General features: G+C 38.9%; 1 protein-coding gene across 1 annotated transcript in view; it reads left to right on the top strand.

The window, feature by feature from the left end:
* The first annotated feature begins 8,985 nt into the window (after positions 1 to 8,985).
* The window catches only part of LOC140171244 (protein phosphatase 3 catalytic subunit alpha-like), a 182,946-nt gene continuing 166,964 nt past the window's right edge, over positions 8,986 to 24,967 (top strand). The window contains 1 exon segment of the mRNA XM_072194473.1: positions 8,986 to 9,203. Coding sequence (XP_072050574.1) covers positions 9,155 to 9,203 — 49 coding nt within the window. The 5' untranslated portion in view covers positions 8,986 to 9,154.

Here is a 24,967-nt window from a genome sequence, read left to right as displayed (position 1 = left end):
TTGTTTGATGTCAAGTGAGAGTTCTTAATGTGTTGGGGATGAAATCAAAACTCGACCCGGTTTCCATTGTTTATAGAATATGCACAATCAGTCGACACGATGCCGACATCCATGTCCTGTGGTAAAGCCAAAAGTTGAAACCAAAAATTGGCACTTTCCTTAATTTTGGCTGCCTAGATATTCCGTGAGTGAAAACTATGGGCCATTTCAAACCAGTTTGGGTAAAAAGTGAAAATGTCATTTTGACCGCCCCACCAAATTCCCCACTCCCTCCACCCCAATCTTAATCTATTTTTCTTACTTGCGGCAACCAGGTTGATTTTATTTGTAAAATGATCTGGGAGTATTTGATTTATTAGTAGGTGTTTACGCTTCAATAAAATGCTACCAAATGATGTTAACCAATTATAATTCAAATGCTATAATATACAGATAGCAAATAATAATCTAGATATTATCTACTGACGATAGCAAATAATCATCTAGATGCTATTTACTGATGATAGCAAATGATAACCTATATGCAATATAATGGTGACAGCAAAAATAATCTAGCAAATAATAATTTAACTGCTATCTACTGATGATAGTAAATAATAATCTAGATGCTATCTACTGATGATAGTAAATAATAATCTAGATGCTATCTACTGATGATAGTAAATAATAATCTAGATGCTATCTACTGATGAAAGTAAATAATAATTAAAATGAAATCTATTGACGATATCAAACATTGTCAAATAATAATCCAAATGCTATCTACTGATGATAGCAAGTAATAGTTTAGATGCTATCTACGGATGATAGCAAAGATGAATCTAAATGCTACAAAAATAGCACAGGGGACAGGGGGATCAATACTTAGCGAAAACAACAAATGTCCTATACCTTAATATTGGTTGTGAAACAAATGTGTTTGGTAAGCAAAACTTTGCCGGGCCATCAATCCTTGCTCATATCTCTGTCCTATCCTCTCATCCTCTGTAAGCAGACTACTCAGGTATTTAACCTTCACTTTTACTTCATCTTGACATCCTTTCGACTTCTTTACGTTCAGCAACGTGCTCAATGGAAAAGATAGCATTCAAGGTCAAAGATGTTAGAAAGCTTCTCAGGAATCAGCAACCAGATAAAGCTACTGGTCCTGACGAAATCCCAGCAAGAGTCCTGAAAGAGTGCAGCGCAGAACTTGCAAGACCACTCAGCCTGTTTGAGCTTTGCTTCTCCAAGGGAGTTTTTCTAAGCCAATGGAAGACTGCATCTGTCATCCCTATTCACAAGAGAGATTCGAAGTCTAATCCATCTATATACTTATAATACGACTGCAGAAATACCTCCTTGGAATAGACCATTTGGATTTAGGCCACACCACAGCACAGCTGATCTAATCGTTACAATACTGACACAAGAGTGGTCCAACTCCCTGGACAGAGGCAGCGAAGTGCGCCTGGTTGCACTGGACATCAAAGGCGCATTTGACATGGTCTGGCATAATGGCCTTTGCTCGAAACTCATGGCAAAAGGAGCATTCGGCAAACTGCTCACCTTGATTAATAGCTATACAGATTGTTCCATCAAAGTTGTCTTAACTGGCCAGTCATCAAGTACTTCCTCCATCAATGCACTGATCAGTTCCCCAAGGGTCAATATTGGGCCCACTTTTGTTCTCTATTCATTGATGACCTGGGTGATGAGTGTGAAAACCAACTCTACCTCTATGCAGATTGTCCTGTGAGATTACATCTAGAGACAACCCTGAAGCTGTTACTGCTAACCTGAACAGAAATGAGGATCTGGGCAGACAGACGGAAGGTGACCTTCGAGCCATCAACATGTAAGGCAATGACAATGTCAAAAAAAAGGAATCAACCAAGCTAGATCTTACGTTTGGTACCATCAAACTGGCTGAGAAGGAGGAGCAGGAGATCCTGGTAGTCACAGTCGACAGCAAGCTGATCTGGACAAAGCACATTTCTAACATATCATCCAGAGCAGGACAGAAGCTGGGCGCTCTGAGGAGAGTTGCAAATAAACTTGATGTTAGAGGCAGAGCAACCGTTTACATGCCTCAAGTTTGCAGTGTGATGGAATACGCCTCTTTCTTCTGGATGAGTGCCAGCGCCACCACTGTAGGAATATTAGACTCGATCCAGAGCATGGCCCTTCGAATCATAGGCGTGAACGAAGAGGATGCAAGCACAACGCTGAACATCACATCTCTCCATCAAAGACGTCAAGTGGCTGCAACAGCGGTCCTCTACAAAATGCACTCCAGCTTGTGCCCACCAGATCTGAAAGCGCTGCTGCCAAAGCCATTTTTGTAGTCAGAAGAACTACACGCTCCACCTTGTCCATGCCTCGCCATGTTTTCACAGTACCAGTTTCTAGAACCATATCTACTGGCAGAATTAATTATTTCTCTTCCACTTTCTACGCTCATCCATGTATTTGTAACATTGCCGGTTGCCTGAATGAAGTCAGCGCAGCGATATCAATTCTGAATAAAAAGAAAGCTGCTGACCTTGACTAGCTCACTCCTTGTTTAGCTGTTCTCTTCCACCCTATCGTTAATTGCCTGCTCATATGTTCCTGCTGCCTTTAAGAAGGGCATGAGGATTCCTGACCCAAAAGGGGAAAGATGCCAGAGTTACCGACAACTACAACTATAGGGATGACCACCACCTCCATCATTATTGGAAGGTACTGGAGCATGTTGTGCAACGTCGTCTACGTGCTCAGGCCGATCAGGAGCAGGGTAGCCTAAGCTTCAAAGAGGGTTCACCGAGGGTACTTCTTCAGCAAATGCTACATTGCTGGTGTCGTAGATCATCTCCGAAGAAGATGCCAAAAAAGAGCCATTTGTGGTTTCTCTCGACGCCAGGAAAGGCCTTTGACGTATAGTTTCAATACCAGAATGCTATGGTACATAAGCTGTATTATTATAGTCTGCATTCCTCACTGTGGCAACTGCTGTTGAACTATTGACGCCCCAAGTGAAATGGGCTAATGGTGCACTTTCAAGGGCCTTCAACCTCGCACAGGGTGTCAGGCAAGGTAGCGTTGTATCCACTGACTGCTACAAGATCTTCATCAACGGGCTACAAGACACTTGAAAGCTCTAGAATATGCACTAAGATTGGTGATATCTAAGTTAGAGCACCGCCGACGTGTGTGGATGATGCACATCTTACAGCATAGCAGAGTAAATGACCGATCTTCAATATTCATGCTTCAGGTTGCAGCAAATTATGCCTCCGAGCACCGATACATTATCCCGGGGGGAGCACTTCAATATGAAATGGATATAGTTCAGGCTGGCACTTTCGCAGTAAGGGGCATTCGGTGAGAGCAAAATGTAAAAAATATGGGGTCATTGGGTGAGAGTGTGATTTTTGGCATTCGGTGAGAGCAAAATGTAAAATATATGGGGTCTTTGGGTGAGAACATGACCTAGCTTTTGGGTGAGAGCCAAAACAGCGCCACAGAAATCTCGAACATCGAATTTCTAGTTCTAAATGGCTTGAAATTTCTTTGTTTTTTCAAAATAAGTAACAAAATCAGTGACAAATGAAAGTTGCTGTTCATTGAACTTCTAAGGGTTTTTGGGTAACAGATCATATGGAAAAATAGGGGGTCTTCGGGTGACAGAGCATGTGTTCGGGGGAAAATATGGGATCGTTGGGTGACAGCGACGCTGAAAAAGGGGTACGCGTGACCTCCAAAGTGCGAGTGCTCCCGGGACATTATCCATCCGGAAAAGAGTATATAGGCCTACTGTCATGATAACACAATTCTTAAACTCCCCTTAACGTCTGGCAAGAGTCACAACCTTTCAAACTGGGAAATGGACCCTCTCAATGTCTCCACTGAATGCACACATCTTGGCTTGCTGAGGCAGTGGCGTAGCTGCCGGGGGGGCAATGCCTGGCAATGCCTATTTGGGCCCCGCCCCCCCCAGCGCAGGGCAAAATAATAAAGGAGTGAGAGAGATGGAAAAAAGGGGAAAAGAAAGAGAAAGAGAGAATGCATAGGCCAACGATATAAGGTGCGGATAGAATTTGAACAATTTGAAAATTTTGTTAAAAAATGGAACTATATTATATCAAAATGAAGTCGCTATCTTTGCTCTTCACTTTTTCAAACCACCGAAAAAAAAATTGGGTCAACCTTTTTGAGGAAGGGGCGGCAAAATTTTTGTTTGGTGGATTTGGGCCCCCGCCCCATACAGGCTTGCCCCCCCTGGAAAAAATCCCAGCTACGCCACTGTGCTGCAATATTTAACTAGTAACAAATGCACGGCGCATGCGCGAGCCGGGAAATTCAGTTTTGGTTTTGAAACGTAAACAAAGCTGAATATCAAAACGACTTCATGCAGAAAATCACTTCTTTTTATAAAACTAAGCAAAATTACAACAATTACTTTAGGAATATAAACACCAAAGTCATATCTAGCACATATGTCAAAGAGAAGTTGAAAATTCATCAGATAAGCGAGAAAGGGTCGAATTTTCGGTCAAAAAAAAATTCGAAAAAAATCATATTTTTTTGGCCTTAAAACTTGGCCATAACAAAATTCCCGTACACCACCAATTTCATGATTTTTGTCCTCAAAATTAACTGAGTAATCCTCATAGTGTTTTCAAGTCAATTCCCGGGAGACGGAGAAACGGACATATAGAAAAAAAGATATTTAATTTTATTTTATTTAATCCACAAATTGACACCTGAGTCGGGGCGTTGCAAACGTGTCGTACATGTGTAGGGACCGATTCTACAGCAAACTTGAACTTCCCGGCTCGCGCATGCGCCCTGCGTTTGTTACTAGTTAATGCTGATACTTAGGTCCACCACCAAAGAACCGGCTCAGCTTATTGCATTGATGCCCGAATGCAAGGCGGACAACATATATACTCGCTGATGGGTGCAGGTTTACACGGCAACAATGGGGTGCATCCTCTCCTCTTGGCTAAGATGCTTTCTACCTTCGTCATCCCAAGGTATATTCATGGGCTGGAGACTATATACCATCATCAGACAATCAGACTTGAACAAGCTTACTAAATACCATAAAGGGTGTGCTTAAGAAGATCCAGCATCTTCCAAATTGTACTGCTGATGAAGCCGCGTTTCTTTTACCAGGACAGCTTCCCATTGAGGGTATTATCAGCAAACGTCGCCTAACCATATTTGGTGCAATCGCTAGGGGCTGCAGTATTGAGAAAGAAATTACCCAAAGACAACTTGCGGTGAAAGACCATAAATCCGGTTTGTTAAAGCAAACGCCGAACTGAAGAAGTTCAGTCTTCTAAATGGACATTCTATCCTGGCCGACCCACCATCGAAAATTAAGTGGAAACAAAGAGCTGACAGTGTTGTCAGCTCATTCTGGTCAGTAACAAGCTTCGTGATGAGGCTGCAAGCAAATCTTCCCTGAAGTATATTATTAAACTGGGACTTCAATCCTACTATGGCACCGCATCATGTCTGGTCAACTGCTAGTCCAGATGGCATGGACACTCAGAGAACAGCTGTCAACACGTCCCCTCACCGGGACATGTACTCTCCAAGAAATGAAGGCCGAAAATACCATCCTGGCACAGAGGGCTGCATGTCAGATGTGCAAAACTGAGCTTGAATCCAAGGGATGTGAATCACATTTCCTGCTCTCATGCGATGCGCGAACGCTTGGAGCAAAACAAGAGATTATCATAATGCAGCACCCGCGACAAGCAGTGTGGGAGGAAGGTACCCTGATGCAACCCATTACCCATTATTGATTGTACCAGTGTTGGAACTCTGCCCTACCCCCAGACAATAAGAGTCTTGAAGCCATAAAAAGTGGAAAATATAGGAGACTTCGCTCTCCGCCGTATGAGGAAGTTCATGATCAGGTGATTAATCACCCCTCATGCATTTGTTCGTCTTTTCTTGGAGTGATGGCAGTGGGTGATGCTGTACTCGCGTTATAGCAGATTAGTTGTTTTTAGCTATTATAGTTGGTGGAAGATCTTCGTACTGTGTTTACCTTCTATGTTTTTATTATTTTTTTTCGACCCCTTCCTATTAGGGGTGCGCAGGCCCGTAACTAGGGGGGGGGGGGGGCGGGGCTGATGCCCCAAAAGGCCATTTTTTTACCCCCAAACTCCAATTTTCGAGCGTATAGCGAGCGAAAAAATAGGGATTTTTACGCCTTTTTGGTCAAAAAAGGTCCAAATTTGGGGGGAAAATCCACTTTTTCAAAATCCGCCCCCTAGTCCAAAAAGGTCCAAATTTTGAAAAAGTCCATTTTTTCAAAATCAGCCCCCAATTAAATCCTGGTTACGGGCCTGCAACCTTGGCGGAAATTCGTTGCCACACCCAGCACGTGTCGTGTTAAAATAAAGCCTATCGCCAGAGCTAAATATGTCACAGTAGGCCTACCGCATTATCTTTGCATAATAGTTGCAAAAATGCATGCACACTCAATTTAGACCCTCCCCTTCCCCACCCCCTTTCAATGTTGGGAGACTGAAATGTAGACATGATGACGATTTTGTCCAAATCAACATTGCAATAAAAAAAAATGCAGATATTTATATAGCGCTTAATGCCGTAAACAGCCTCAAAGCGCTTTACATTTATTCCGCCGTTATTAGAATATGTCGGAACCACGTTTGCTGCCTACAAATGGCGCAGGGTTCATCAGTAGGCCTACAACGACTGTGACTACTCCTAACAGCTTCCCATTGCACCTGGGTGGGGTGAGGCAAGCGTGACAAAGCGCCTTGCCCAAGGGCGCAATACGGTGGCGGGACGAGGACTCGAACCCACGCACGTCAAGCAAGCTCTCAGATTATGAGTCCAAGGCCGTAACCACTGAGCCACCGTGCCCTCTAGGTGGCAATAGGGGGGCGGGGATGGATGTTGGCCAATTAATGCTTTGGTGTGGCATTGAACCTTTTCCGCCAAGATTGTGGTTTATGTGTAACCATGACGATGTCTCAAAACGGGACCCAAAATACATGCACGTGTAGGGGAAAGTTGCACCTTGCTTCCCGTTTTCGAGATAATTTAAGGGCCAAAAAACAACCGGGACCCAAAAACAAGCATCCACTCTACATATAGCATGTCCTTTTGGGACAACGTTTTCGAGAATACCCTATTGTTTGCAAATCTTAAAAATGGGGGCCCATAAAACAAGGAAAAGGGACCCAAAACCAGGGGCGTAGCAAGAGCATCAGGGGCCCATGGACAAGGAGCAGTACGGGCCCTTTTAACCAGGGCAGGATTTAGCCTACCTTTTTAGCCCTGGGCAGGATTTAGCCCTGGGCCAGGCCAAAATTTGGAGGCCCCGAACTCACGTGCCGAAGAAAGTATGTGCACTCAAGTCAGTGGCCAAGTTTTGGTTTAACTAATGGGGGACCAAGGGGGAGTAACATATTTTGTTCAATTCAATTTCTGACTATTTTGCTCCCAGATCAACATAAAGTTTGGTATTTGAATGCGCGCGAAGCGCGGAAAATTTTACAATTTTGCCCTATTTTGACTAAAAAACATGCTGCTATTGGAGTTAAAAGAAAGATGCATATAGGGCAATTTTGGGGCCCCCAAAATTTGGGGGCCCAAAATTGCCCTGAACCCTGTTTATAAAAATCCGGCCCTGTTCTCCATTATCAGCCCTTATTTAATTTTCGTTTTTGTGCTCGGGCCCCTGAACCCTCGGGGCCCATGGACTTCGTCCACCCTGTCCCCCCGCTTGCTACGCGCCTGCCCAAAACTGCTACGGGTTTCTGGGTGTTTTCTTTTGGTCCGATTAGTGGGGTCCATGTGCGTTTGCGGACACCCGTACCCGGTAGGCATACCCTCGGGTACACCATATGCATGATCACAAACTTTTAAAATGTTCGCATAAATGTAAATCAACTGATACAAATCATGTGAAAATTTTGATTGTTGCAATATTTTTATTAGTAGGCCTATATTGAAAACGGTTTGCAATGTTTGTTTTTGGTTGAAAAAAAAAATCAACATTTTGATGCGGAAAAGCTAACAAATTGACACATTCTTCATCAGACCGATGATTTTGTACAAACATAATTAAGTATTTTTACCCCCTCCCCCCTAAACGAAACTAGTTTCGTTTATAGGACGTCATCGATCTTTTGGTTTGTTCCCTTTAATAGGCTATATGTATCTGGGCGATCGAGGGAATCACTGTTTTGGCCCCGGTTTTGGCCTGGGCATGAATTGAATTGGATTGGATAAAATAGGCCTCAATGATGGTACATGGTTACACTAGGCCTAACATTCAAAACATGAAACAATCGTCCACTCACTCAGATAGGCCTATGTTATTTCACTGATATTGATTTCAATTCAAATCCAATAGAATTCTTCATTGCTCACATTATTTAAATTCCAATCCAACTTTCATCATGCCCAAACCAAATCGTTTTTTTTTTTTTTTTAATTTCAATTAAATTCTATTCCTATATTAAAATGAAAATCACCCAAAATTCATTTCATCCAAATTAAAATTTCAATGCATCGAATTAACAATTACTCAAATGATTTCTATTCCAATCCAATTCTTCATTGCTTACAATTATTTCAATTCCAATTCAATTCAATTCATGCCCAAACCAAATCATTTTTATTCCAATTCAATTGCACTGATTCAAATTTCAATACATTGAATTATCACGCACTCTAACTATCAATTAATTATGCAAATTAGCTGCATTAAATGTTAAGAGCAGGTGCAACAGCTTGAATAACTTAAAGTAGCAATAAGGAAATTAGGCCTAAACGTTAATTTTATTTGGAATTGAAAGTGAAACTAAAATGTTATTTCCCTGTTTCACAGACCAAATGAATGAGTTTACAGAGTGAAACTGTGCTGAAAAGATTTTTCTTGTCACTGCGCCCTCTTCCGCAATGTAGGCGTTAACCCGTCCGCCGGTATCTGGCAATATTTGTGCATGTACAATGTACGGTCGCACTGTATGTGTATGCAAATATAGTGGCATTAGTTTCTATCATGTCTGTGTTTACACCACCGATGTATTGAGATGTAACTGTATAATAGCTTATAAAATCCACTGGAATCTTACTGATTGAAGACTCATCGGACCTCAATATTATCACTGGTGGGGCCTATATAATTTCAACCATGGCTACCACCGACGGAAAGCTATCTACTACAGACCGGGTGGTAAAAAGTGAGTATGAATTTGATGGTATCTTCATATTCCGGTAGCAGTAAATACAACTGCTCGCCGCCATGTTTGATCGATAAGCGGTTGACATGGCAAAGCAATGTAATGTTTCAGCCAAATACAAAACCAAGATAAGGTCCTAACGTCACGCTGCAGTAGCGCTTTGCTACCTTCCACTGTGTACTTGATTGTAGGGCTAATTTTGGCATTCAAAAGTCTTGTTGGCAAGAAGTAATATTGCTGCAAATTCACCCTAAATTGCGATCGTCATGCATAGTCACAGTCTGTCATCCCCAATGATCTAGCATTCTTTCGTGGATGCATTTCACTTTCTGATAGTAGACAGTTACTTGGTTAAGGGAAAGCTCAAAGGTGGAGTCATAAATTATAGACAACATTCTGTTGCACTGTTAGCCAAACAACAACATCATGACATGCATGTACACAACATGCACAACAATTGAACAAACATGAAAAGTCAAAACACAGTCTCAGACATGACATGACAGTTGATAGGTATCCCAGGTGAATTCAAATTTGCCATCAAACTGCATCATTTTATATATCAAATTAAAGCCCTTGAGTAAACAAAGCCAAAACTGAAAACCATTTTTCATAGCACTTTCCGTAGCAAAGTTACATCTTGTCAAAGATTGACTTTCATCAAAAAGTTTCAGCTAGCAAAATTCCCCAAAACGGCATTTCGGGGTGTTTCTAGATCTTAGTCTCATTATGATAGCAGCTTTTTTAATGGAAATGCTATCCAAATCCTCTAAAATTCCATGTGCGGGTGACTTATCACCATAAAAAATCATATATTTGGGTCAAGTGAAGTATAGAAAACATATTTATGTAGGTTTCTTTCTTCGGGCACTTGTTTTAAATTTCTATGTAAAAATGCATTGACATTGTCGGCGAATTTGACTGACTAGCAAATGTGTTAACTAAGGTTTGCCTGGGTTACCTACAGTTGAGTTATTCAGTTAATCCCTGTCGAATGTAACTCAGTCAGTGGGCTACCAGAGTGTATATTAGTACAAGTCATACCTAGAATATTTTCTCAATTAGAATTTTATCCTTTCTATATGACTGCTTTACCGTAAAATTTGCGTCAATTCCTGATGTCATGATATGTGCGCCACGTTTTTTAGGCTCCGCGATTGCCGATTACTATAGACGAGAGCAACTGGTAACCTGCAAACCTGTGCAGTACCGGGCTGCTATTCAATTGCGTGGTGCATGGGTGACATGTATTTTCAATGTAAAATGCCTATACGGTGATCCACCCAAAATAAAAAAAATCACCGTATAGATCCCTGTACTAGTATTTTATCCCAAGGCAAAGCTTATTATAATAATATTATGATCCCTGGCCTTGAAAGGTTGTACATTTGATTGCAAAATGAATCCTTGCTTACTTTGGTAGAAACACAATCACTGTATTAATTACGGTACCGGTACCAGACCATTTCATTACGGTACATGCAGGTTATGTAGGCTACACTTTAGACTGGTTTCAGAAAAGAATGGCAGGCCCTTGCACAGATTGATGCAAGCGTCCTGTTAATGAGGGACATACGCGGAGCTTTACATGTATGTTCACTTCAAGTGCGCCGACCAGCATAATCAACCAATCGGATAAAACCAATCTGATTGTTCATGTGTTAGACGATTGAATCGGCCAGTCAGAACCCCACTTCCGTATTTATGCTGTGCACTCTCTCGAAATGTAAACAGCTATGGTACCGGTACCGTTCTTTGCCATAAACTGTAGTGCTACATGTACATGGTGTACTTTACAGTACATGTATACATGTACATACCTATACCTGTCATGATCAGCTTTGTTTACTTTCAAAATTCTAATACCGTACACAGTGTCATGCTTCACTGATTGCGATACGATTTGAGATAGCTGATATAGCTCTATCAATCATCATATCATATCCATCGCCAGTTATCAGTGGCCTGGATCATGTGGATTGATAGACGTCTAAAGGATTTCAATTTCATTCATATACTTTAATGAGAACATTTTGTGATTCTTATTTCATCAAAATGATAACGAAAAATTACAAGATTTTCTTTCATTTTCCCTACCCAACGACGATCTCACATCCGGGACTCCGGGCATAAACGTTGTTTTATACATGTATGCCCGGCTCTCGACCAATCGTGTGTGCTGTACTTACATACATGTAGCATGTATATAAATTCTTGATCAGATCTATTGTATCCTCAGTCCAAGTTTATCACAGATTTGATCAGTAAATTTTATATGAGAGAGCATCCCAGAGATCGTGGGTGGCTTGTAAAAAGAGTTTCTGATTCTGGTACATTTAGGTGCCGGGTTTGATTCCTGGTGGTGGAAAACTAGCTTGGATATTGACTGGGGGAAAGTTGTAATTTAATTTGCAACATCTGCAGGTTGAATTTAGACTTCCACTCTAGCTCTACATACAATAGCTTGCAGTCAGTTTCGAGAAGCTTAGATGTTTTACAGACTGTCCCAACCGCCCTGGTGTTAATAAAATGGTATAAGATTCACTTGAGAAGCTTCTCCAAGGGTTATCCAGGGTCAATCCCAAAGAAATCAAATCAAGTAAAAAAAGAAAAATTGTTCTGAGTTCCCGTGTGATGGTGATTATCGAGCGTGTAGACATATAGGGGAAGTCTCCTCCCCATTTAAATGCGTTCTTTGACCAATGCCGGTGTCTTTTTGTCATGATTAATATTCAGCCAATCAGTAAGTCAATATGATTCTGTGTTCATGCTCATGAGCTCAATGCACGACACATGAACAAGTACGTTTATAACTTCACAAAACAGAGAAGGCAGTCTTGTTTACATTTGACTGCTCAGCTTACTAGTAATGAGCCTGACCCGTCAAATGGGGGCACATGTACCACTGGTGGGGGAAGGGGGGGTAGGCAGAGCTACACTGCACTGCTACCAGATAGTTGACATCATGGGTTACATAAACATGCATGATACATGTACATTGCAGCACTTGAACTAGAGTACGGTAGCTTTTGGCTACATTGTACATAGTACATGCACGTACATTGTACATGCACAGCACAGTACTACAGTAGAGTTGCATTGTGAAATTTATAAAGTATACCAATTACCATTTGTTATAATGCATGATGCTGCACATGAAATGCATCTGTACCCGTACAAAAAGTATATAATTTCCAATCATCCATTTTTAAATTAAATTAAAAGGGTTTCTTTCCCAAAAGTTTCATACACTTTGAAGTTTTGAAGTTTGTTGATAAGTTTTATTACTGTGAAGGCAACAGTGCATTTAAGGTGGTATTGGATGCATTTTCTAGAAATTAAAAAATGCTTTGAGCATGTTTTAAATAGATTAATTGAGTAGGGTAAAGTACACTGATCAATATGCCTTTTGTTTGAAGCAAATCGGACATACGGTTTCCATAATACATCAATTTATATTTTCTTTGTATCCTATTGTTTTTGTCAATAATCAATGTAGTTAATGAGCTAAAATGACTGCAAAGGCTCATGAATATGTAATTTTAGCCAATATTCTGCTAAAATCAATGCATAAATGTTCAGGGTACTTTTATTTTACATAATTTTGCCCTGAAACTTGGTCAAAGTGTTTCTAATATGTCTAATGTATTATATAGTGAAGCCGCCCTCTAATTTGCATATTTGCATAATTAATGAGCTAATTTGCATAAATGCTAATTAATTATGCAAATATGCAAATTAGGGGGCGGCTTCACTATATAATACATTAGAACATATTAGAAACACTTTGACCAAGTTTCAGGGCAAAAGTATGCAAAATAAAAGTACCCTGAACATTTATGCATGGATTTTAGCAAAATATTGGCAAAATTATATGCTAATGAGCTTCTCAGTCATTTTAGCTCATTAACTTTATTGATTATTGATAAAAACAATAAGATACAAAGAAAATATAAATTGATATAGTTTAAAAACCGTATGTCCGATTGACTCCAAACAAAAGGTATGTTGATCAGTGTACTTTTTTCTACTCAATTAATCTGTTTAAAACATGCTTAGAGCACTTTTATAATGCCTCCATAACCACCTTAATCATATGGATGTAAACATTTAATTCTAAAATGACACCTTTAGATCTGAGTCACCTGTAAAGGCATTGGCAGACTTAAATAACTTAGCTTGACTCTTAGAGGGATTATCAGTTATTTGCCAAACCAGAATACTCTAAAATTCATCAAAATTCAAGTGTATTTTTGAACAAGCATGGATGCGCTGATTGGATTTATGTTGAATATTTTATCGTGTGTGGTACTGTACTGAAACTGAAAGCCAGATGTTTCCGTTCCAACTTCCCTTAAAACTGTATTTCTGGGAATTTTTTTATACCGTAATTATAAAATAAATAGAATTGAAGAGGACAAATGGCAAAAAAGGTACATTATGTATACTGTGATACACTGAAAGCAATTAAAGATGGGTGATCTGATTGCATTTTCTTCCACATTGAGGTCCATCGAAACATTCTTATTCCAATTCATAATCCAGTGATACACGTTTCTGCATTGTACATGTACATGTATGGGTGAGTGTGGGGGTGTACATACACACTCAGGTATGTGCAAAGGATCTAGATAAAGCTATCAATAACAACTTCCCCCCGAGAGCTTATGAGAATAGGAAACCCAAAACTAAAACCAGGAGCTTGAAAAGGCCCATTGTCATGATTGTACCTAATCCCAATATTCCAACTTAAGTACCGGTACGTAATTGTCATGATTATAGCATTGCTGTTGATTTCTTGGGTTTCATTGATCATTTTCTTCTGCTGCAAATAAATACCACTTACATGTAGCAGGTGCAATTCATTATTCAAATTCACAATGCTTTGTGGCAGCTTGTCAACCTTTTTCAGTGGTCAGCAGTTAATCCTTTCAAAATTGTATTTACAGACAACGAACAACTGGCAATAGAAAAAATGTATTCTCTACAGAAAGCCTGAGGAAAGCAAGTCTAACAGTCAACAATGCCATTTGAACATAACTAGTTTGTTACACACAGGGCGTGCGATAGGTTTAAAAAAGGGGTGACCCCCTTAAACAGCAAAAAAAATGGACATCAAGATGAAATTTACGGGGTCATAAACTCATTGGCATGGGTTGCGCTACAATGTAGGTCTAAAAATAGGGGGTCATGGATGACCCCTTTAAAAGCATTCAATTGTACCGTATGTGGGGCTTCGTTATATTTTGTTGCCCAAGAGCTGGGGTGCTTTCTTTAAACATGGGTAAAAACATGGGTATGGTAGCCTACCATATTGGCTTTAATAATGCCCTGGCCCCTGGAATGTGCAATTTTTCAACAGGACATTTTTTTATAAGCACATTTTTATGAAAAAAAACAGCATATTATCATGGTAATACTGAATACTGGTACGAAGAACATGATTTTTAAAAATACTAAGTGAAATTCTACCATAATATGACACTCTTTCATTAAAAAAAAATGCACTTTTTGCAGGGGGGAGCATTATTTGGAGACTTGGAGTGAGGCATTTATTACAGATAATGTACAGTAGATGTATTGCTCATCACTTCACAATATCTAGCCAATCATTGTTAGCCGGCATTCTCTTGCTCGTTCTCTTGTTCATGCTCTTGTTCCTTATTTCATGTGAAGCATTTGTTCACAGGTTGTGGTTTGTTGTGTTGGTAGCCTACTGCAAGATGGATGGCATGTGTCAGCATGGACAAAAGCTTAGTTGTCACTCGCTTTGACTCCCATCAATTACAGAGAAGTTGCAGGTCTTAATCGCGCTTAAATTGTGTATAGTTACTTGAATGAATTGCACCATTGAATATCATAACCGAAAATGTGCAAATATACAAATCATGGTGGAAAAAATTATTCTAAAGAATTTGTGAGAATCCATGAAATATCCTTCTGTGAGAATCGAAAATTTTACCCTTGTTTCCGGCGTATGCTGTGATTCCAGTCACAAGAAAACAAAAACATTCTTGGGAGGGGGACTCATGGCCACATGTATGCGGTTGCATTGGCTGCAAAATGGCCAACTGCTCCTGGGAAATTATTGACTTTAAAATTTAAATGCATTTCCTGACAATTTTAAATTTTCTCCAGCCCTAAGCCGAAAGTTACTCTCACTACATTTGTACTTTTGACTCCTTCCCCACTCAGATAAAACACATATGGCCCCATTTGAATCATGAGCACAAGGTTGTGGGTTCGAACCTCTTCAAGGCCGATGTATTGTGTCCATAGGCAAGACACTATATCTTGCTTGTCCTGATGTCCTCCACCCTGTTGTAAAATGGGGAGTGAGGTGCATCCTAGTGGCACTCAGTGTAAAATAAAGCGCTTTGATATCCGCTAATTACGGTTTAAACATATGCCTATGGTACATGTACATAAAATTAATATTGATCAATTATCAATTGTGGTTTCTTCAATGTACATAGTGTGTGTATGATTGTAAGGTTCCAGGCCTTGTCTTTTGAGGCGAGTGAGAGCGATCACTCGCCATCACTCGCCTAAAATGAAGCTGAGGAGATCTTTTTATCACTCGCCTACATTTGGTGTAATAATATAATACAAACTGTGATTAAAATCACTCGCCTACAGCTCACCTGGCAAGTTTTGAGGAGAGTGATTTGTCACTCGCCAGCAATTTTCAAACTTCAGGCTTGAGGTTCAAAAACTTGAATAACACCGGTGCAATATGACTTATATGAGTGCAAACTGTCATGCACTGTGTCTCAAGGAAGTGACTGGCTCAAGGAAAGGAAGGTGTTTCAGAGGAAATTAAAACATGTTAATTGTTATGAAAGATGCTTGGTGTTAATGTAGTTAAGGGGTTTGCTTGATGAGCAACATGCATTATATAATGTGGTTTGTGCACAATTTGTGTTCAATTTTCATCACATGATTGCGTGAACAAAACTGTTTTCTGGTATAATAAGCATACATTTTACTGGTACATGTATCTTGGGTACAACAATGTACAAACCTTGCCAAGATCATGAACATAAAAAGTTGTCAAAAAGTGTCTCAGCCAAACACATAATTCAAGTGAAAGGCCTTCATGTAGTGTTATGTAGCATGGGAATTTTGTTGCGCAAATTGTACAACTTGTAGAAATCAATCTACAGAACCCTCGCACACAGTTGGGTTTCTACTATGCAAATAGTCTCTCTTTTGGGGTAACTGCTATTTATTGTTACATGCAGACTACATACTTTCCTGTTATGTTGAGATTCATGAATGTTGATTGAAGGGCTAAGGTTTTGAACTTAGCTCTCAAGTTCAGAAGAGAAAGGTGAAAGGTCATGCAATTGTGATGAGGCTACCCTTGCAATGGCTGCTGCAGAAACAAACTCCCAAGTCAACATAAATAAAAATGTATGTTCAGCTGTTTGTATGCTGAGCCTGTTAGTATGCTTGTACATAGTACATTATAATACACATAGTGCATGTAGCATGTATTGTAAGTCTTTGAAGTACAGATCCTGTGCCTGAGGTCTGTGCCTATTCACAACAAAAAGATAATATAATACTGTACAATATTGCATCAATTGAAATGGGTCCCCACAAATGCTTGAAAAGTAATGGAAAGCAGGCCTTGCCGTCTAGATTTTAAAGGCGAGTGGTCAATCACTCGCTAGCATGATGCTAGGTGAGTGGTCGAATCACTCGAAAGATCATTCATACTTGGCGATTCAATTTTTGGCGATTCGCTGAGCGATATTTAGTGTCTTTGGCGAGTGGAAAATCGCTCGCTAGAAATTGAGAGCGGTGGCAAGTGATAGAAACGGCAAGGCCTGGGAAAGAGACACAGTCAGACTTAGGGATGAAATCAAAACTGGATCGGCGGGCGACCACCGGTTCTGGGCAGTTCCGTCTGGTTGGAGCCGGTTTCCATTGTTCTAAACAATGGAATGCGGTTCAACCGCCGGTCGAAGTTTTGATTTCTTCCCTTACATTACAACTCAGAAGAAATGTATCTATTGTTCATTTTAAAAGTGGCACCCATGGGTTAATTCAAGGGCTGGTGACTGTTTATCATTTCCGCGGTCATGTTTGTATACACATGGCGCACAGCACATAACTCGTAAGGAAATTATGCAAGTTGTTCCCAGTTTTAAAAGAAAAAGGCAGTTCAGGGACTGTCTTTTGGAATTTGCAGGAGAGCATTAAATAGCTCTTCTGGAGCCTTCAAGGAAAGCTGTTTAGAGCATTTACAATAGAATGCAAGGAGAGAATGGTCAATTAAGGATAGCTAAAAATCACTCTCCTATATCAGATTTAAGGAGAGCAGTAGAGAGCGATTGCTCTCGCTTTCCTCAAAAGGCAGTCCCTGGCAGTTTATGTACCCTGTATGGTCGTATACACATAAAAAAACCAAATAAACTAGTTCCCTCGAAAAGCATAGTTTGAAAAATGTATGTAATTAATTATCTATGCACGCATGCATGCATCCAACATGCCTGGATGGGTGCACCTGTACTGGATGAGTTAGTAATGTCATTTCTAAATTGATAATGAAATGGACAAATTGATCCCTACTACCACATGATTATTGGCATCTGGTGCTCTTCATGCAAAATGTCAATATTGTTCAAAATGGAGACTCAATTTTACTACCACTTAAATTTTGTTGATTTTATGACTGCATGTTTTACGTTTAAATTTGAAAAGCTAGATGCATCATTAGATGGCTTTGGATATTGGAGGCCTTGGAGGCCAAAATTGCTTTTAGATCAACACAAATTATGTCATAAAACTGATTCCGAAATTGGCGCTAATTGTGAAAATAGCGCAACGTTTAGTTACATGTGTATCATTATAACAGGAAGATGTAAAGTAGGGATTTGTAAAATGGGTTTGTGTAGTAATGGTTATCATTTGATTGTAAATTGGAGAGGTCATAATGTTTCTGCCAGCCAAGTATTGATTCAATATTAATGTCTTCTAAATTGTATTTATTTTGTAATTACAGTAAGAGGACTCACAGTGAGTGTATCAGTACAATGAAAACATGCAAAAAGAGGCAATACCGCATTGAGAGGTTGACCTTTAACATAAAATTATTCTCTACCCAATGCCGATGATTTGAAGAACAATAATTAACTAAAACGAGTTTGGAATTTTAAAATATAATCTTTTAAAAAGTGATCGAAAATCTACTTTCAGTTACACATCGCAAACTGTGACCAGATAAATGTAGTGTGATTGATTTGCTGTTGGATTGATTGATTGACTTGATTGATTGATGATGAGTCAGCTGATACTGAATCATTTGATTTTAAAAGTCATGCATTTATTGAGCTATCTGAATTCCCTACACAAAGTACACATTTTTAACAACAGCTCAAGTATGATCATAATGAATAGGTTATAGGTTTGCAACAAAGATCAATTTCAATAGAGCTGTTTGAGGCTTGTTCACAAACTCACAAAGTCAAATTCCTTCATACATTTTTGTACATTGTACAAGGTTAGAACCTACTTATGAAACCATTTTGAAACTTCTTTTTAATCATGTTATTAAATATAAGTCAGCAGGTAGACTACTCTGTAGTCCACTTGCCCATTGTCATGATTGTTCATACTCTGGATATTGCATTTAAGCTTAAAACTCAGATTTAATTAATTTGTTCACAATTGATAGATTTTCACAACTGATCATCTTTTCAGTCACTCCCTCTGTATGTTAGATTCCCAAGTGGACTACTGACTTTGGATTCCGGTTAACATTTTTAACATGGGACTCTATGGAGAGTTAGGCCAATTTCTGGCCTAACTGAAATTGGTCATGATGTAATGCATCTTTAAATGAATCTGGCTTGTAATTGGTCGCCCAGATCTCGTTATTGTTTAAATCCTCCCGACACGAACCATTACCATTAACTATACATGGTACACATCTATCTTTGGAATGCGGCGCTTTTGTGCTGGCGAAAGTTGGTGGATGAACGTGCGCATCTAGCGCGTATTGTACCACCATGCTTAGTCTTGTGGTTAGATTTGATTGATAAACAAGTATGATTGACAGTGTGTTTTAGAGAACGAAGTCCCTGGGTAAAGTTCTGCTTAAAAGTGAAAGTCCATAGTCGATTTTTAACTCGTAATAAACGGCAGATTCTAAAATTAGAATTGTTCAGTATTGAAGTGCCATTATAGTTATGCCATTATGATATGTTGCATTCAATAATATAAGCCTACGTATACTTTACTTTTACTGTCACAATTTTTATTTATCAAAAATCGACTATGGCATAGTCTAGTCAGCAGGATGTCTTTATCAATGTGACATATTTCGCCACTACATGTAGTATTTATATAGTGCATTTAAGGTCAATGTGTGCATACACAAAAAGACATAATTGTGAGACAAATAGAGCAAATGAAATGTGGAATAATGGATAAGACCTGAATGGTTTCATCTCCAATGGCAGACGGCACAGTTCATTGACCTCTAGTCACAATCATAGCTGAACATTTGACCTCAAGTTGGGAAGTAGTGAGTTTTTGTACCCAAGACATTCAAATGACTTTATCATGAATGTACAAACACATTGGGGTCAAAGAACTGTGTATTCAGATGAGCATGTACATTGCAATCCTACATGTAATGCGTACAGACTGATACCGTACCACCTGTCCTTTGGTCAGTGATGGATTTCTTATAGGATGCGTGGATTTTTTTAGTCCGTGTTTGGTCGACTGGCTGTTTATAGGTTATAACGAATAACGATGCTTTGCAATCACTAGATGCTTTATGTAAACAGGGTTAGAACAGTGGCGAGACTCTACATGTACATGCGTCAATTCTCATAAAATACTTTTTGTGTGTGAATCAGAGTTGATTCTTGCAAATCTTCACAGTCTACAGTTATTTACAGGTATACATGATCAAGAGTTACGATTTAATTTTTAAAAAGAATCCAGAGTGTGTGATGTGTCAAGGCATGCTTTTTGGTGACTGATGAGGCGTGTGATTGTCCAAATGCACGCTTGACGAAGCCCTTTAAAACGGTGGGATAGATTTTGCGGTGAAATCAATTATTTGCCTATTCTAAGGTCAGAGCAAGGGTTTTGGGTTGGGTTAGGGTAAAGCTTAGTTGTGCTGGGGATGTATAATTACCTAGGTAAGGATGGGTTATGTTGGTTTCATACTTTCTACCGCTTGCCGCTGAGCGGCGTGACGCTCCGGGTGACGCTTGCACTTGTCTGCAAGCGGAGCGGCACACCAATGCATGGATTTTTAGCAAATTATTGGCAAAAACTACATATTAATAATGAGCCTTTCCAGTCATTTTGGGAGCACAGTGGTTTAGCGAAAGGGCTCCGACCCATAATCGGAAGATTGCGGGTTCGAACCCCGGCGATGCCATCGTGTTGTGCCCTTGAGTAAGGTACTTTATCTCGATTACTCCTCTCCACCCAGGTGTATAAATGGGTACCAGCATTCTTAAATGCTGGGAAGGTAACAGACTCGCTGTGGAGGAGGTGTAGCGATCCCCCCATAGCAACATTACATGGAGGAGTCTGGCCCAATCGCCAATGAAAGAGAGATGGGCACTCTGTTCACTGTTTATACAGGATCGTCTCCTTTACCTTAACTTTTTTTACAGTCATTTTAGCTCATTAAGGGGGAATAACACCCTGATTTTCATCAGTACCCCTCTTCTTTTTTTTCTTGCAAATTTATGACGTACATAAATATGTTCATCACCTCATGTCCTGAACTTATAAAATATATCTACATACAAAGTGCATTTGAATCATTTTAGTAAGTCATTTTAGCCCTATATATTTTTTGTTTACTGTAACCTAGTAACTCAGATCTGTGTTTCATAACAAACCATAATTTATTCTTTTGAACATGTTCAAGTAGAGTACATGAATAGAATACATTAAATCCTTTGTTATACGCCTATAGAAAATCTAGTGGTGCATGCAAAATATAACCATGATATAACACTGAATAAATTAAATAAACACTTATACAATGGATGTATAGTCATTAGTCAATTTAATTATATAATGTGTTGTTAGGAGAAGAAAAGGCTATTAGGTCACCGTATGTCAGGTTATAGGGCAATTGGTTCAGGTCAAATGTAAGCATCAATTTTGAATACACATGTGAGAGTCTGTGCTATCATAATGAGGCATAATTTTGATATTCTGTCTTTAACTGGATATATATCGAGAAGTGCAAGGTGGATATACTAATATACCTTGGGATGTAAATGGTGAGTACAATTTAGAATGCCTAGTTGAGACGGATTTCACAAATAAGTATAAAATAGTTACCAAAATCACAAAAGCTAAGCTTACGGAAAACTACCCAATATGGTGGTATAGGTGACAAGAAATACAATTTTTTTCAACATTGCTGTAGCATGGTTGTGGTAACCTGTTACCTATGGCTTAATTAAGTTTCAGTGAAATAATGTCGCAAGTTAAAAATACAAAATATAGCTCAACATTGAAAATAGAAGCATTTTAACCAGTTCCTTTTTGATAGTTGTGGAGCACCAAGTTCATGAAGTCATAAAAGAAATCAGGAACCACTTATTCCCATTTTACATATCAACTTTATTTCCCTCATGTGTTAGCAACACATATCCAAAATTTTAACGAAATCCGTTAATAGTAAGCTTTCCAAAATGAAGTGAATTTAAATCATCAGTGATGTACCTCCTTTTGGCTTCTATCTTCAAAAGCATGTAATCTACATTGATACCGATGCCACCAATAAAACGAGAAGATTTGCCCCTTCATTTTGCATACCACTTTGTCCAATTTTTTTTGTAATTTCTTCACAAAATGCAAAAAATGCAAAAAAAATCAATGGGTGTAGTACCCCTTAACTACATGTACATTGATTATTGATAAAAACAATAAGATACAAAGAAAATATAAATTGATGTATTATGAAAACTCGATGTCCGATTTGCTTCAAACAAAAGCCATATATTGATCAGTGTACCTCACCAGGCTACTCAATTAATCTATAGAAAACATGCTCTGAGGATTTCCTGATTTCCAGAAATTATATCCTCATATATATTGTGATGACTTTTTGATGTAAATTTATTTCCACTCATCCGATTTTGTTTTGTCAAACAGGAAGCTTGCATCTTGGCTTTAAAATAAAATCAGCAAATTTGACAATCATCTTGATTATGATTCAACTTTTAAAATGCTACACGATGAATATTTTTGAGTTCATTTCATAAATGCTACTTGTACAAATGTTGACAATGTCTGCAATGCCCAGTAAAATTGTCTCACACATGTAAGGCATTCATCATATACTAATCGTACATGTACGCACATCGAGGAGAAAACGATGGTGCATTTATTTAAATGTCAAGATCACGTTATGGCCTTATGTTTTGATTGCCTCTCATCCACATGTGCTGCGTGTGTGTGCATTGTAGCTAGTAGAAGTCCTGCTTTTTTCTATCACTATATATCGTTGTTGTCACCAAGTATTGCCATGAATGCATGATTGATGAGGTGGCCCTAGGTTCAACACGATTGTCTTAATTATCTGGGGGGAAGCATATCAGTCCGTTAGCAAGCGACCCATGGGATGTAGCCTTACCCATTTGGCAAATTTGCACCAGTGACTGCGCATCTCTCCGCTACCAACCTGGGTAGCATCATGTACGTATGGATGCCGAGCTAACATGGTTTTCATTTCCTTATTTTCATCGCATACTGATGCAAGCGAGCACAAGATCAAAATCCTTGCTTGTGCATGACTTTACTCCAGAGCTTTGAGCAAGCCAAGTCATTAGCCTCATCTCAAGAGACACAGTCCAAACATGTGTGTATGCAAAGAGAGACAGTACAGAAATGTGTCACTTGGGTGATGCCATTATTATTAGCTGATATGCACGAAAAGTGATAATTATTTTGACGTTTGAAATGCACACACAAAAAAAAGCGGGAGTGAAATTTACTTTGCTAAACTAGCTGTAGTGGTATGTCTTGGGAGTAGGCATGTGTGTACAGACAGACAGAATTACCTCTACACAAGGAAGGGAACATAACTTGCACACATGAAATTAAAATTAATATTCTTTGCCTGTTGTGATAACAAGTGCGTAGCACATTGTAAAGGACTATGTGAGGTGAAACTTAAAATGCACAGGAAAGATTTGCTAAATTAAATTCATGTTGTTTTAAGACAAAGGACTAGAAAAGTTCTGATTTTGTGTCAATCTAGTGATTACATACAACATTGCTCAAAATTAGATTGCATGTAGTAGCAAAATATATTCATCATCTAAAATTTCGAGTAGACCAAAGTCACAAAAGGTTGCATGGGAAGTGTTTTTTTATGTTTCTGTGTTTTTATTTTTAAAGAAATCACACAAAAAAGAATTACATTGCAATCACAAAAAAAAAATAAAAAATTACAAAAGATCACCATAAACAAAAATAATTGTTGCATGGGAAGTGTTATTGAAAGCCAGGATACCTGTACAAAATGCTTCTAAGTCCACATTAATGAGACAAAAAATCACAAAAACAAATTAAGAAGGTGTACCCAGTACCACACTCAACACAACCTTAAATGTGAAGTACAGGAAATGTTATGGGGCGTGCCATGCCCAATTTGATGGCAGGCAAGTTTGGATTCTGATGTAAAGTGTGCCAATTGAATCCTTTGCATGCATTTGAAGAAGGAAAAGGAAATGTTCTAGGCTTGCTTTTCTGGCACAGACACAAATCGGTAATTTGGTATACATACTACATAGCCTCTGAAAGAAAATAATATGAAATTGATTGATTTATGATTCACAAAATAGGTCACATAATTTGCAAATGAAATTTGCTAGTATGGCATAATATGTGTTGATGATGAGTTCAACAAACTCTGCGAAAATATGAAGCAGGGGAGTCTTGTTATGAAAAAGAAGTACGGCAGAAACATTGCAAGGCAGCAAGCAGACCGAGATGGTAAGCCTGTGTGTGTTCATCATGGATCTGTTTTAATATGCATGTCCCATGTATCTATTGAAGCTTCCCTAAACCTTAAGATCTGTGACATATGGAAAGTTGCACTCTGCTGTTATACATGTTATAGTCGGGATATTTTTAATGGAAATTTAATTTTCACAACTACTGGTCTGGAAGAATTTGTGTGTAATTTGCAATTTAATTAAAAGTCAATAACCAGCAACAACTAAATTTGCAGAATTACTCATTGCATCAAGGTAATTTTCATGTTGGATAAGCTTAGGGTTGACAATTTTGAAAATTGAAAATATGGTTGCAATTCGCACATTACTATAGCTATCTAGGCGTGAAGAAGCTAATATATCGACAGTTCTTAAATATCAGTTTACAGCAAGGCCCTGTTGTAAAGTGCATGTGTATAGATCTATGTGGTAAGTAGTGTATTGATTCTGATTTATACCCTCGCTCTCATTTAACTTCCGATGTCACAGAAATATGCTCACAATTTTGTTTTCAATTTAATTTTTTTCCTGTTTTTTAAGAAATTTATACATTTAGCTAAATTTCCTAATTGATTGAGTTTGTCCTAACTGGGAATAACAGTGACATTACAATAGTTACACAATTTTCAGGAAACAAAGAGCCCAATATGAATTTTGTAAGGTGATGTTCTTACATTTGGATAGGCAAGGTCAAAGTAGGCTGATTTCTGTATTTATTCGAAAAGTGTAATGTAGCACAAATATATTTCCACTTTTACTCTACTG

The sequence above is a fragment of the Amphiura filiformis genome, chromosome 15 (assembly GCF_039555335.1).
Source record: "Amphiura filiformis chromosome 15, Afil_fr2py, whole genome shotgun sequence".
NCBI classification, from domain to species: domain Eukaryota; kingdom Metazoa; phylum Echinodermata; class Ophiuroidea; order Amphilepidida; family Amphiuridae; genus Amphiura; species Amphiura filiformis.
Note: the sequence above shows the minus strand (reverse complement) of the source record. Positions and strands in the feature narration are given on the sequence as shown.